Raw genomic sequence first — 14,770 nt, 5'->3', positions numbered from 1 at the left:
GATAATAAAAACTGCTATGCAAGGCTATTGTTTGTAGACTATAGCTCAGCATTTAACACTGTCATCCCAACCAAGCCGATCCAGAAACTACTAGGGCTGGGACTGAGTGCCGTATTGTGCAGTTGGATCCTGGATTTCCTCACCAACAGACCCCAGCGTGTGCGGATTGGCAGTAATACCTCCTCCCCACTTATCCTCAACACTGGCACTCCACAGGGAAGCGTCCTGAGCCCGGTGCTGTATTCCTCGTTCACACATGACTGTGTGGCCAGGCACAGCTCCAACACCGTCATAAAGTTTGCTGACGATACCACCGTTGTGGGTCTGATCACCAACAACGATGAGACGGCCTACGGAGAGGAGGTGAGGCTCCTGGCAGAGCGGTGCCAGGACAACAACCTGTCTCGCAATGTCAGTAAAACTAAGGAGCTGGTGATTGACTTCAGGAAACAGGATACGGTTCAGGCACCCATCTACATAGGACGGGCCTTTGTAGAGAGGGTCAACAGCTTCAGATTCCTAGGGGTCACCCTCACTGCCAACCTCACATGGACTGAGCACACAGGATCAACCATCAAAAAGGCCCATCAACATCTCCACTTCCTCATGTGTCTGAAGAAAGCCCGGATGTCCACTACAGTCCTCACCACTTTCTGTAGGTGTGCTGTGGAGTCCGTCTTCACAGGGTGTATTACATCCTGGTGTGGCAACTGCTCCGTACAGGAGAAGAAAGCCTTGCAGAGGGTGGTCAAAACAGCTCAGGAAACCATTAGCACACAGCTACCAGCAGTCGAGGACACCTACACCACGCGCTGCCTCAGAAAGGCGATGCGCATCATGAAAGATCATAGTCACCCAGCACGGGCGCTCTTCTCTTCCCTACCATCTGCAAAACGGCTCGGGTCTATTCGAACCCGCACAGCTAGGTACAGGAACAGCTTTTACCCCACTGCTGTAAGAGTATACAACACTAACCAATGTGCTACCTTTCGTAACTAGAGTTGGACTGCTCCACCCAAGCACACTGGTAAATTACACTGCCACTTTAATCAATACTCATTCTCTCAATGAGTTCTCTGACTGTCAAGTGGCATTATTGTTACTACTGTGACCATTATTTATTGGTATTGCACTACTCAGTGTCATTACTTTGTTTGTGCAATGTTTCTATTGTCTATAGTCTGGAGAAGCATTCAGGAAGATTTTCATGATACTTGTATCTATGACAAACTTGAAACTACCTACAATTCTCTGCTATTTTGCCTATTGACTGACAGTGAATACAAAAATGAACCAGTTTACAAAAACAAAACAAAAAACACTTTATTATAACAGCAGAAATTCAGGATTTAACAAACTCCAGGGAGAGCAGTTTCATATAGCAACTCATAAAACATGAGCTCTATTAAAAATTGCATTAAAAGTATGATTCAAGTATTAAAAGTCACAGTACACGCCCTCTTAATTCCTGCCCGTCGATCCAAAGCCACCATGTCCACGTGCCGTCTCATCCAGGCTCTGAAAGGAGAAGGAAATAACAGTCAAGAGTCATTGACACAACTACAAATACTGTATATCGGGTCCTTCTCTCCGGTGGGTCTGGGGTTCGAGTCCCGCTTGGGGTGCCTTGCGACGGACTGGCATCCTGTCCTGGGTGTGTCCCCTCTCCCTCATGCCCTGTGTTGCCGGGTTAGGCAACAGTTCCCCGCGACCCCGTTTGGGAAAAGCGGTTCAGAAAGTGTGTGTGTGTGTGTATATATCAGGGGTGTCCGACATTCAACCCACAGGCTACATGCAGCCCGCCGCTACATAGATCAATGATATATAAACACACTATACCCATCATAAATATTAGAAATTCTATTGAATCACATGGTAATATAGGTAAGTGCACACCATGCTGAAATAAAAAAACAAACATTTTTTCCAAACCTTTACTCCACACATCACTATGATTTTTACATGTATGGCCCTCAAACCCAAACCCATCCACATTGATTGAGGCACTTGCCCCCCCCCCCCAAAAAATAAAAAGTTTTACACCCCTGCTGCAAACCAATCACATGTAGGAGAGTCGATACCTCGTGCTGTTCGAGTTCTGGATAGCAGATTCTCTCACAGATGAGCTGGGCCACGCGGTCTCCCTTTTTCACTGTCAAAAAGAGAAGGGTGTCACCGGAGGAAAGACAAGTGTCCCCCTTGCCAACAAGTGGGGCAAAAAGCCACTCGCACTTGGAGTCACATCAGCATTTACCTTGAAAAGGTTCTTTTCCGAAGTTGAAGAGCACAACACCAACATTCCCTCTGTAGTCTTCATCTACAACTCCAGCTTTTCAGATCAAAGGGACAAAAGTGTTAACATCCTGGCAGACAATAACTCAAGGCAATATTTCAAGTAGTTAGTGGTGTAATAGAGGATCTAACAGTTTTTCCATATTCTACATTCAATGCGAAATTCTGGAGAGGAAAAAAAAAAAAAAATCTATCAACGTTAATAAATAATAATAATAATAATAATAATAATAATAATAATAATAGGACCCGACTGGGAATTACTTACCTCCGACATCAATGAAGTTTTTCGCCGCCAATCCGGACCGTGGAGCTACGAGAGATGACAGAACACACCGCATCGGTGTTAATACTCGTGGCTCGCGCGCGCCCTCGCGCTCTACACACAGCATGAGCGGCGCGGGTCATTCGATTCGTGCATCGGACGAGTCCTCGCTCACCAACTCGACCATAGCAGCCGGGAGGAAGGGCGATCTGGATGTCCGTTTTCACCACGGCTTTGTCCAAGGGGGGCACCGTGTAGTCATATGCACTGTGTGGTACAGGAGGCAGCGGGAACGAGAGATCACGAAGCAGCGGGAAAAAAAAAATTAGAATTTCACCCCGTGTGCGCTCAAGAACATGATCATACGTGGAGCGCGCACGCGGTAAACTCAATGTAACAGTTAACAGTGTGCTGCATTTTTTGTCACTCGCTCATGATGAAGCGGATCACACACGGAGAGAACGAGCAGCGGTTTCCCCCCCACACCTGTAGAGATCGTAGCCCGCTGCTCTGGCTGAGCCCCTCGTGGGAACCGTGGCGTTTTCGGAAAGCTTGGCGAATTTCAGCACGGGTCTCAGCTCAGCCTCCGCTTCCACCCGAAAGCGCTTCGCCGGAGAAATCGCTCCGCAGTCCAGCTTGGAAACGTCCGAGGAAGGCATCTTTTCTAGGACGTCAATTAAAATAATGACTAAAATAGGAATTAATTATTTAAACGAAACAAAGCGCGCGTGGCTACTTGCACGCGGGACACCGCTGACCGTACGCGGCAAACGAAGAAGCGCAAATTCAATTTACCCGCCAGCAGCAGCAGAATTTAAATTCCCCGCCAAACCCCTCACCAGTGACGTTTCTCGAATCACACGTTAACGTTAACAAATAAAGGCCAAATTTATTTCGAGAAACTCCAGAGAACTGAGACTTAAAGAGGATACCAATCATTTGTTCATGATATATATATTTTTTATTTTAACTAAAAGGAGAATGCTTAGAAAGTAGAACGCTTTAGAGACGCGTGAGCTGAAACCATAGCAACGCAATCTACTTCCGCTGGTACGTACGCATGCGTGAGGGAGCGCGAGCGTCTGCGAGGAAATGACGTCAGAAGCATTCTGGTGGTACAGTATAATAACCTGGGGCACAATACGAATTCACTGGTTGGCACCAAGTAACTGTGATGAGAGATACTTCGTCGTCAAGTCACTGAAGTGTACAAAGTATAATCTTAGACATAAGAAACGGTGTATTTCGACATTAACAGCGAGCAACTCAAGCCGCCTGAGGGAAACAATCATGAATGACAACGAACAATCTCACGTGAAAGTAAATAAATGTCACGAAACAGTTTAGTTTAATTTCCTCAAAAATAACGACCCACTTTTGTCAAACGGAACGAGCGACAGGCCGAGCTACGTCGTCGCCTACACTGCAATGTGTATCTATAAATTCGATTTTAAAACAGCATTTTTTTTTTTCATTTACACATTCCCCAGTCCTGGTTTTCTTCGTTATTAATGAACACATATATTAAAAAAAATATCTTTATGAAACCACATCATGTCTGAGTGTATTCGCAAGGAAAGGGAGCAAATGCTGTACCTCCTCGTCCTTCTCCTTTACCCGCCATTTACCGCCATTAGCGCCGCGCAGCTCCTGTGTCGCGCCTGTGACTCTCAGCCTTTCTGGAGCTCCCGTCAATCGAGCAGCTGCTGTAAGGAATTCGGCATGAGGCCTTATGGGTGTCAAATACGTTTTGTAGCGTAGTAGAGTTTTAAAACCAACATTTGGATTACGATTCAGGATTTCTCTTCAAATTTTCAACATTTACAGCAACAAACACACATTTTCAGAACCGCTTGTCCCATACAGGGTCGCGGAGCCCACCCGGCAACTCAGGGCGTAAAGCCAGAGGGGGAGGGGACACCCCCAGGACGGGACGCCAGTCCATCGCAAGGCACCCCAAGCGGGACTTGAACCCTAGACCCACCGGAGAGCAGGACTGTGGTTCAACCCACTGCGCCATCACACCCCTATTCACAGCAACAAACAAATACACAAAAATATATAGATTATAATTAACATCCGAATTTATTCATTGAGAGAATAATAATAAGGCTCTGGAATTTAAAAAGAAATTGACTTAATATTTTCATCTGCCAGCAAAGGATACAACAAGGATTATTATTTTTGTTGTTGTTTTTAATTTTGTTGTTGTTATTATTGTAGAAGCTCTTGGAATTTGTTTCAAAATTTGACTTAATATATTGTTATTAATTGTTTATTATTCTTATAGTATAATAATAATAATAATAATAATAATAATAATAATTAATAAGGCCCTGGAATTTGTCTCAAAATTTGACTTAAAATATTTTCATCTGCCAGCAAAAGTCACAATGAACAAGGATTATTATTGTTTTTGTTGTTCTTGTTGTTATTTTTTATAATACTAAATTCGGATGTTAATTCCATGTATATTTTTGGGTGTTTTTGTTGCTGTGAATGTTAAAAATATGAATAGAAATACTATTCCTCAAAGTCTATTCATAAAGCCAGATTAATCATAACTTGCATTGGAGACTCAAATTTCAATGAGAAAGGTGCTGTTTCAGGTTTATTGAGATGTTTCAACGGAATGCAGCATGATGTATTTTTTCTTTGTTTGCGGCACTTATTTTTTTTGCTCCGCTTAATGTGATTGCAAGCTGGTTCATTACTTGAAAAGTGTGTAAGTTGAATGTGACACAAAGCAGAGCAGGGCTCACCCATCAGTTCTGTTCGCAGCTATTTGTATAATGTGCCTTCGCATGGACAGTGGAAGATTTACAATTACATTTATTCATTTACCAGACGCTTTTCTCCAAAGTGATGTACATCTCAGCAAAAATACAATTTGTGCATTACATTAAGAGAAAGAGACATGGCTGCAGACATGTGGCTCTTAAGTAAACCTAGTTTGTTATTTTCCACTTGATGCACCGATATTCATCGCTCAAGTAAGTGCATAAAATGCAGGATAGATGAATCTTGATAACGTCCTACCAATTTTATTTTTTTTTATAATATAAGATACACAAACACACACACACAATGCCGGAGTAGTGGCTATATAAAGGCTAATCTGGGGGTGATCATGAAGTTAACGGTGCATGAACATTTACACCATACATGAGCTGGAGAGATCTTGGGCGAAATGGACTAAGTAACTGTACTTCAGGAATCATGTGTCTGCCTTTGTATTTCCGTTTGGTAGTGAAAAGCATTTTTGTTTGCTTTCAGTCATAGGTTGCTCTGGAGCAAAGGGTCGGCTACATGAATAAATGAAGATTTCAGCAACACAGACAACTCTTTATGGTGGGTGTCAAGGCAAATAGAGAACACAGAGGAGGCTGGACCCAAGGGCAGGATCATTTATTCAAAACCAAAGGACTAGGCTGACTCTCATGGTTGGGGACGGGCAAATGTTCGGTCGATTGGCAGACAGGGCTGGGGCGAGGATCCAAGGTAGGGGTCGAGGGAGGAAGCAAGCGGTCGTTACCACGGAGGCGTGAAGCTGGACTTAAGGAGCAAAGAGGAGCAGGACATGGGGTGAGGTGGGTTCAAGAGCACAGGGGGACAGTTGTCTCAAGTGAGATTCTGAAACTGGGCAGTGGTGGAGTGGTGCTCTTTATAGCCAGTTGCTTTAATTATAACCAGCTTCTTCTGGCTTCAGTCCTCCTGTACAGGTGAGGGGGGAGAACCGGGACCCCTCGTACACCTGCCTGCACTTTCCGAGTCCCCTGGCAGGAGAGTTAAATGAAAAAGCACAAGGAAGAACCAGACCAGGGTGTTCATGCTCCCCTGCAGCTCCTTGATCCTATTGTTACTCAAGCTTAAAAAAATGGTCATTATAAGAAATCTTAAAATCATAGAGAGTTGTATGTTATTTACTTTGAAGCATAGTATTCCTGCTTTCTTTTTATGAAAAAATAAATACGAAATACTTCCCAGGAAAGTTTGTATTGGTGAAAAGTTTGTTGCTTGGAAAGGTTGTTAGTAGGGGACCAGCTGTGTATTCAGCTAGGCTTTACATCACGGTGTATCCCTGGGACTGCGGGTGATCTTGTATTTTTAGCTGTCTCCCTGCAGTTGGAACATCCTGGGTGCGCAAACCCTTCCTGCTGTAGTACCCCGACAAGGTACTTACCCTGAAATGCCCCAGTAATTACCCAGCTCCGGGTATAATGGGTGAATTATAAATACCTAGTTTTCTTACTTGAAGCTCTTGGTAGCACCTCCCTGTCGTGCTATAAAACCAGTAAGGTGTGTGAAACATCCCATGATATCTGAAGCGATGAGGAGCTCTGGGAGTCAGCTCCTGGACCACCTTCCGGAGACCGGAATATTAAAGTGACTCCATTATTAGATTACAGTCTGGACACTTTCGTGAGGAACATTTTATTGGATTATACCTGGACAGAAGGGACCCTGTCTAGAGAACTCTGTAACATTTTGTCTAGCATAAATTGAATATGTGTGTGTGTGTGTGTGTTATTTGTCTGGGGCAGGTTTTAGCCTGAGAGCTGACAGATGGATAATATTATCTTCCTAAGAATGTCCTCCTTTTAATGTCTGGCAGGACTGGCTGAGAAAGACAGATGAGAAGATGGAAGCAGACTGGCCGATCCTGTGGGGCAGAGGTTCTCAGCAGGCCTCTGCTATCTCTCAGAACACTGAAATAGCATGAACCCTCGCCCTGGGGAAGCATCGTTACGAATGCAGCTTATTGAAAATACACATGAAGTTAGTCAAGCTAAGAGGACATATTTTGATTACCCGTGCCTTATAAAACTTATTACTCTCTTGTGTGTTTGTGTCTATGGGTTGGACTGGGTCCTGCTCTCCGGTGGGTCTGGGGTTCGAGTCCCGCTTGGGGTGCCTTGCGGCGGACTGGCATCCCGTCCTGGGTGTGTCCCCCCCCCTCCGGCCTTACGCCCTGTGTTGCCGGGTAGGCTCCGGTTCCCCGTGACCCCGTTTGGGACGAGCGGTTCTGGAAATGTGTGTGTGTGTGTGTATATATATAATATATACATATACATAATGTAATGAACACATTGTATTTTCTATAAGATGTACATTTTTGGAGAAAAGTGGCTGCTAAATGAATACATGTAAATGCATGCATACATATACATGCATCAAACATTTTAATCCTGTAAATTCTGTATTCCTTAAATACATTCTATACTGTGTTTTACAGTAAGTTTATGCTACATGGAGAAATTTGCTCTTTTCCTGTGTTTTTCTGCAAGCAGGCAGAAAAATAATGATTGTTACAATCATTATTAACCAGAGAAGTATTTCAGGGTATTTCATTTCATAAAGGCTTTTAGTTTCTTTGCTTTTCTCACTAAAATATTTACTTCAACTTTGGAATCCACCTGTGTGCTGTTTTTGAGCAGTAGGTCTGGCAGGGGATGCTTTATAACAGGATGATGAAGTGTTTTCATCACATGAACTTTATGGCTACAGTTCAGTGTTTGGCGGCGGAAGAGTGACGCTTCGGAGCTGCTGTACTAATGCTGACTTTCACCAGCGTTTCATCTGCTCCTAAATAGGGAGAGAAGTTATGTGTTCTGGCAAGACTCTGTATGAATCAAGGGCTGGGTTCAAACAAGTTTACTGGGTTTATCTTATTGATTATTTGGCCTGAGTTGAATTTAATATTACAGATGCTCCTCTACTTACCACGGTTCGACATACAATTTTTCAATGTTACGATGGTATGGTAGCAATACGCATTTGGCAGAATCTGTACTTCGAATTTTGAATTTCGATCTGTTCCCGCGATTGCGACATGCGGCATGATTTTCTTTCCTGATGCTGGGCGATGGCAGCGAGCCGCAGCATCCACTCAACCGCGCTCGCAGTCTCTGTATCGATCACGCCAACAAGTGTAAACAACCAGTACTGTGTTGAAAAAGTTTTTTTGTGTGTTTTTGCATCCCATCATGTCTACTAAATGCCCATGTGTGTCTCCTGCTTAAATTTGCCCAGCCGTAGGCTACGGTAAGTGTTCTGAGCACGTTCCAGGTAGGCCAGGCTATGGTGATCGGTAGGTGCGGTACTCTATTCTTTTTCCACTTACGATTTTTCCACTTACGATGCGTTTATCGGAACGTAACCCCACCGTTAGCCAAGGAGAATCTGTAATTTTTAATGACGTGTGTTCATGGGGTGTGATGTATATCTGTAAGTCCAGAGCTCTTGTGGTGGTGTGATGATGCCTCAGTTGACTGTAGACACTGCCGCTTGAGTCATATTGCTCTCAGTTGCGGGTCCGATTTCATTGCCCTGACTTCAGCTGCTCTTGATTTATGAGGACTTGTTTGTGTTTGGCAGTGAAGGCTCTGCATTGATTCTGGAACGTTTCTCACCAGCAAAGCAATGTTCTGTGCCTAGATACATAGAGTCATTAAGGCAAAGGGCCAGTCTCTTTATTGGGGCAAGTGGTGCTGTGTGCCTTTGCTGTTCATTGATTTTTATTTGAGTATTTTTTTTGTTTTGGACTTCTTTTATTACTGTATCAAAGCTGACATAAAAAATTTCAAATTGATTAAGCTGAGACACTTAACAGAACTTCAGGCAGAGTGATTGAGTAATGTAATGTTGGGAATAAACACTAATCCATTAAAGGGACCTCGGTTTTCAAAACTGCTTTGTGGAAAGATGCATTAAATAATGTATTGTGAATGAATGCAGTCCACAGAGTTAATGTGGTATTCGACTGCATGCAGTGCTTCTTAGGAAAGTTTGTGAAGACTTTGTAAGTTACAGATGTTGGTTGGAAGTGATTTTTCAAATCATGTTGTTCAGTAAACAGCATTTAGGGATTTTTGTTAGAGAGTTTTTTTCAAGATCACATATTAAAATGGATAAAGCTTATTAGCATTGAGTAATATTAAAAACTGGTTTCATTCCTCTTATAAACATTTATTTTTGATGATTTGTAAAAATGACAAGGTTAGGAAGATATCTTTTGTAGATGAAATTTGAATGAAGAAAACAAAAGATAACTTTTTGAAATCAATACCCATACATTATCATGATAAATGTTTTACACACTTTTTTTTGATGTGTTTATTGTCTATGAGGAAAAACATAATGAACTATAGGCTTGTTTTATAGGAGGGCGTTCATTCTGTGTGGCAGATCTGTAGGGTATGATTATTGTACCTTCCAGAGTGGTACCTACTTAGGGTTGTTTCAGCAAATGGCTACATGCATGAATGGATAAAATCTATGGATCGAGACATTTCACACACACACACACACACACACACACACACACACACACACAGTCTGAACCGCTTGTCCCATACGGGGTCGCGGGGAGCCGGAGCCTAACCCGGCAACTCAGGGCGCAAGGCTGGAGGGGGAGGGGACACAACCAGGACGGGACGCCAGTCTGTCGCAAGGCACCCCAAGGGGGACTTGAACCCCAGACCTGCCGGAAAGCAGGACCTGGCCAAACCCGCTGTGCCCCCACACCCCCCTCAGATCCAGACAAGTTTTAAGCAAAAATAAATCCAGTTTTATACATGTAGGCAATCGAATTTCTGCACCATTTTTGTACAGTGCACTCTTAAAGCTCCCTGAGGATAGAAATAGCGGGGAGGCCGTGTACCTTTTCACTGACAGGACTGAAATTTGACCCCTGCAGGAGTGCTCTGCTGCCATCCATGGCTCTGGGTTCTGGGAGTGAAATGCTGTGTTCTGGCAACGAGAAAAACAGGCCAAACATTTAACACTCTCATCACGGTCACCTTTGCTGGTTCACGTTGCTTTTCACTGCGTCACATCTGAGGACGCGATCGAACCATGTTTCATTTATCCTTGGGAGATGTCACCATCTGCATATTTGAGTTGGTGACACTGACATTCAACACAACTGAAAAAATAAAGTCTCGTACTGGAGCATAAATGAAGTCCACACCAGAGACACTTTAAAACCAAAGACATTTTAATCCACGTGGCACATTGAAACCCGCAGCAGTGAGCCATCGCCTTCCCCTGTGCTGCACTTGGTGAGGAGACAGCGGTTAAGGTCTTCACTCGCAGTAGGTGCCGCCTGCTGGGGGAACGTGGCAACAGTCCTAAATGAAGGCACGTAAAACCTGTTCTAGGTTACAGTAAGGCAAGTCCACTGCACAAGGAAAACTTGGCATAAGCTCTACTGCACATACTCTCTTTGGGGAGGCACCCCTCCCCTTGCCTGCCATCAGCCTTCAAAAATGAAAACAAATGAGCCCAAATACAGATGACCTCATAACTGTTTGCTGTCATTTTGACTGGGCTTCATCTGTTGGCAGGAACAAGGGCTGATCTCTTCTCCTCTCCCCACATTATCTCCACGGGGAATGTTTAAATGACAGCCCCCATCATTATTCCAACTCCACCTGTGCATCCGTGGCAGATTAATCTCTTTTTTTGACAACATAATCCTTGGCACGAGGCAACATGTAACAGGAACGAGTAACCAGCACACGAATCTGTAGAGGACTTAGCAATCGTCTCTAATGTCACATATCTACACACAGTTGATCAACATTATAGACATGTACACACACACAATATCTACAACTGCTTGTCCCAAGTGGGGGTTGCAGTGAACTGGAACCTAACCAGGCAGCACAGGGTTCAAGGTTAGAGGGGGAGGGGACACACCCTGGACGGGATGCCACTCCATCACAAGGCACCCCAAATGGGACTCAAACCCCAGACCCACCACGGAGCAGACCCTGGCCAAACCCGCTGCACCACCGCGCCCCCCCCCGTTATAGACATGTAGTGACGCCAAAATACGGTAAGGCTTTATAATGGCGTCAAATCATCACTCAACGTCACAGGTAAAAGTCAGACCTACTCACAAGACGTAGAGGAATTCGAGTCTCTGAATTAATACAGATATGGAGCAACCTGGTATCTGTATGCTCGAGGCATGCAGGTAGTGTAGATATCATGTCACATTCTGAGAAGATGGCTCGTCTCTCTTACAAAACATCACTGCCCACGAAACACCCTGCCTGTATGCCGGAGCATAAGGGCACAACTTTTGTGTGCACAAGGTTGTTGTGATCTTGAATTTCTCATGTTCCCTGAGACCTTTCCCTTCGCCCACCGACAAATGTGGCTCCACAGAACGGGCCCAGCGAGTTCTAGAAGAACAGAGTCATCACCCATAAGACGGGCGGGGATGCAGAGACGAGCTCATGGTCTGAGGGGGTCTCATGACTGAGGATCTTCGGTCACCATTGTTGAACTTAGCGTAACGCACAAACCCCCGGCTTTGCCCGTGGCTCAAACGCTGAGTTACGCAAGGGCGTACTCAAAGGTCCCCTTCTCCAGGCCCTCCACCCCATCCGCCCAGGTGGAGGAGGGCATGCTGCTGTATGGGTCCAGCAGGATGCGGAAGCATCTGATGATCAGCAATCCCAGGAACACCAGCAGCATGCCCACAAAGGCAAACACTGTCTTCTGCTCCAGAGTCAGGGAGTATGCCATGATGTCATTGCCGCTCATTGTAGCCAGCGAGTGGTTGAAGTGGATGTTACACATGGTGATGAGCCCTCATCTCAGTGCCGGTGCTGTCAGACAGGAGCTCCAGATAACCTCAGAAAGAATTCCAAATAGAAATCATGCTCCAGTATGGTAACAAGGAAAGAATCATGTTAATTTTCTGCAAAGTCACTTGGTCAATATCCCATATTTATCATTTAAAGGAATATTAAATGGAGATTTGCTCTTTTTTTTTTTTTTTTTTTTTTTTTTTACAAATAACGTTAGCAAATACGTGATTATGAAAGGTTGATCTACACATGTATCATTATTTCCAGCAAAACCATGCAAAATGCAGAAAAACTGATATTGTCTTCATGTCATTCAACACGGCCAGTCGTTTCTTATACAGAGGTGTTCTTTTTTCAGGTGCCATAACATGCATTTATCATCCAGGTTAGACAAATAAAATTCACCCAGCTAATTACATAAAACAGTAAAACACACACCCATGCATGTTGAAAAAGGAAAAGAAACGGGTTCGGATTTCCTGATTTGCCACAAACCTTCAACGTGAAACGGAACTTGGAATCATCCGCTTACCATGCACGACGATTTCCCACAGTATCCAGCGAAGCTGCTGTCTGAACCAGATCAAGAAAAGACCCTTGACTTGGGTAAAAGACAAATAGAATCATAAGAGTCTTACCTGTTGCTTTCAAGCCACTGTCGTGTGGTTCATTTTCATCGGTGATCCGGATTGTGATGCAAGACCAAGAGGCAGGATGACAACACCTGTGGTCGAAAACCACACGAACGGAACGGAGGGGATGTGTTTATCCTTCGCTCAGATGTCTCCCATGACGACGGTGGTCTCTGTCTCTGAGCCAGGGGACGGGCTACCCGAGCGGACGCAGTGGTGTTGCTGTGCAGAGGGTGGAAGCATGCGGCTCACACTCATCGTGCCCCCCGTCCCTGCCGACCTGTTGCTGCCACTCCCGCCAGATGCCTCGTCCTTCCGACAGCAACAAAGCAGAGAGCCCTTCGCAGACCCCCCCCGAGCCCTTTCATTGGCAATAGAAGATTGCACACCCCCCCATCTCCACCCTTCACCTTAAAACTGAGTGCGACTCAAGCTTCCAGAGACTCAGCTCCGGTGATTTTCAAAAGGTGTGTATTTGCAGGGGGAGCTGCCGAGAACAGCGGTTCTTGTTTCGTGCTGTGGAGCTGTGTGCGAGTGCCTATCGCCTTTTGGATCAGAAATCACCAGCCTGGAATTCCTCAGCTGTGGTCCTCGATTTCGCTGCAGTTAGCCCCCCACCCACCCGCCCCTGCCCTCAACTCATCCCTCCGTACCATTGAAAGCCTCACAAGGCAGCTGAAGGTCCATCTCCACGAGCCTGTCTGAGGGTGCGCGTCGGTCCTTGGCGCTGCGACGGCAGCACGGCGGCTGGATAGAGTCCCTCCTACTCTGCTTTGTGTTGGCTGTTTACAAAACCTCTGCCTGAAATGTCAGAGGAATCGTGAGCTGCTGCCAGCGGGCAGGATTCTGTCTTGTCCTCCGTCAGTTGGGGCTGGCAGGCGACAGGGACATAGTCATGCACTTCAGCTAATATAAATCCCATTCTGTGTTTAACCTTCCTGTTAATTAGAACAGGTTGTCCTTCGCAAATGGATCCGTCCTCTTTCAGATTCTTTACAGGATGACCCGGCATGGACTGCACACTGAGGGTGTGTGAAAGTGTAGCAAGCCTGAGTAACCACTTACTTTTTCCAAAGAGTTTGCACAATTCTGTTGAGTAAATTTCATATAATACATTTGCAAGGAGCTCCTTTTTTGAAATGCCTCTTAGCTGCAGAGTTTGTCTAGCCAAAAAGACTACAAAGTCTTCCTTATAATAATAATAACGATAATAATACACAAGAGCCCTCAAACTCCTTAGTGATGTTAATAAATGTTATGGGCAATTTTTCAGCAGAGCTTAAGCACTTTGATTTTCTGCCCAGTAATTTGCTCATATCTTAGAGGCGACAGTCTTGGTATTTTGGCAATGTTCCTGTTTGTCCTCAACACAACCGTAGAGAAATATTACATTTATTCATTTAGCTGATGCTTTTCTCCAAAGTGACTTATAATGTTAAGCTGTTTACAATTATTTTACCCATTTATACAGCTGGGGGATTTTACCAGATCATTTTAGGGTAAGCACTTTGCTCAAAGGTACTACAGCCGGAGGTGGGGATCAAACCTCTCATCTTCAGGTCCACAGGCAGCAACTCTAACCGCTACACTACCTGCTCCCCATTATGTGGACTGGACCACCCCAGCAGCCACATCTGGGCAGTGTTCTCTTGGGTGGGTCAGATGGCTGGACTTCTCCCGCCCACATTAATCACAGCAAAGCCTATGGTTGGCCAGGTACTTATAGGGCTATGGGCTGTGTTGAGTAAAACGTGTTCCTCCCCAAGCATGTTCCATTGTCCAGTAAAGCCAGTGGCCGGTACAGTGAGAAAGGGTCAGTGGGTCACAGCACAGGTGTGAGGCTGGGTTCACCTCTTGTAACTAGGTAACTGGCTAGAACTTTACTGGAACAAAAAGTGAAAAACACAGAAAAACAGTGATTTTTTTTTTAAAGCGACTAAAACCAGAGGACTGATTTCCTTAAATGATTTTGAGCA

At 44.8% G+C, this 14,770-nt stretch overlaps 2 protein-coding genes across 2 annotated transcripts; both read right to left on the bottom strand.

The window, feature by feature from the left end:
• Positions 1–1,299: 1,299 nt before the first annotated feature.
• LOC108942015 (deoxyuridine 5'-triphosphate nucleotidohydrolase, mitochondrial-like) lies at positions 1,300–4,422 on the bottom strand. The gene is made up of 7 exons (XM_018765021.1): positions 4,154–4,422; positions 3,044–3,221; positions 2,733–2,824; positions 2,561–2,605; positions 2,255–2,329; positions 2,082–2,152; positions 1,300–1,518 (listed from the first exon to the last, which is right to left on the bottom strand). Exons 1-7 carry the CDS (start codon positions 4,179–4,181, stop codon positions 1,462–1,464), a joined length of 546 nt encoding a protein of 181 aa, XP_018620537.1. The 5' UTR covers positions 4,182–4,422; the 3' UTR covers positions 1,300–1,461.
• Positions 4,423–10,600: 6,178 nt separating this feature from the next.
• On the bottom strand, positions 10,601–13,389 carry ctxn2 (cortexin 2). The gene is made up of 2 exons (XM_018764997.1): positions 12,801–13,389; positions 10,601–12,205 (listed from the first exon to the last, which is right to left on the bottom strand). The coding sequence occupies exon 2, from the start codon at positions 12,149–12,151 to the stop codon at positions 11,906–11,908; it is 246 nt and encodes an 81-aa protein (XP_018620513.1). The 5' UTR covers positions 12,152–12,205; positions 12,801–13,389; the 3' UTR covers positions 10,601–11,905.
• Between the last annotated feature and the right edge of the window lie 1,381 nt (positions 13,390–14,770).

This window comes from Scleropages formosus, chromosome 7 (assembly GCF_900964775.1).
Source record: "Scleropages formosus chromosome 7, fSclFor1.1, whole genome shotgun sequence".
Lineage (NCBI taxonomy): Eukaryota > Metazoa > Chordata > Actinopteri > Osteoglossiformes > Osteoglossidae > Scleropages > Scleropages formosus.
The sequence above is the reverse complement of the archived record's forward strand: the minus strand, read 5'-3'. Positions and strand labels throughout refer to the sequence as shown.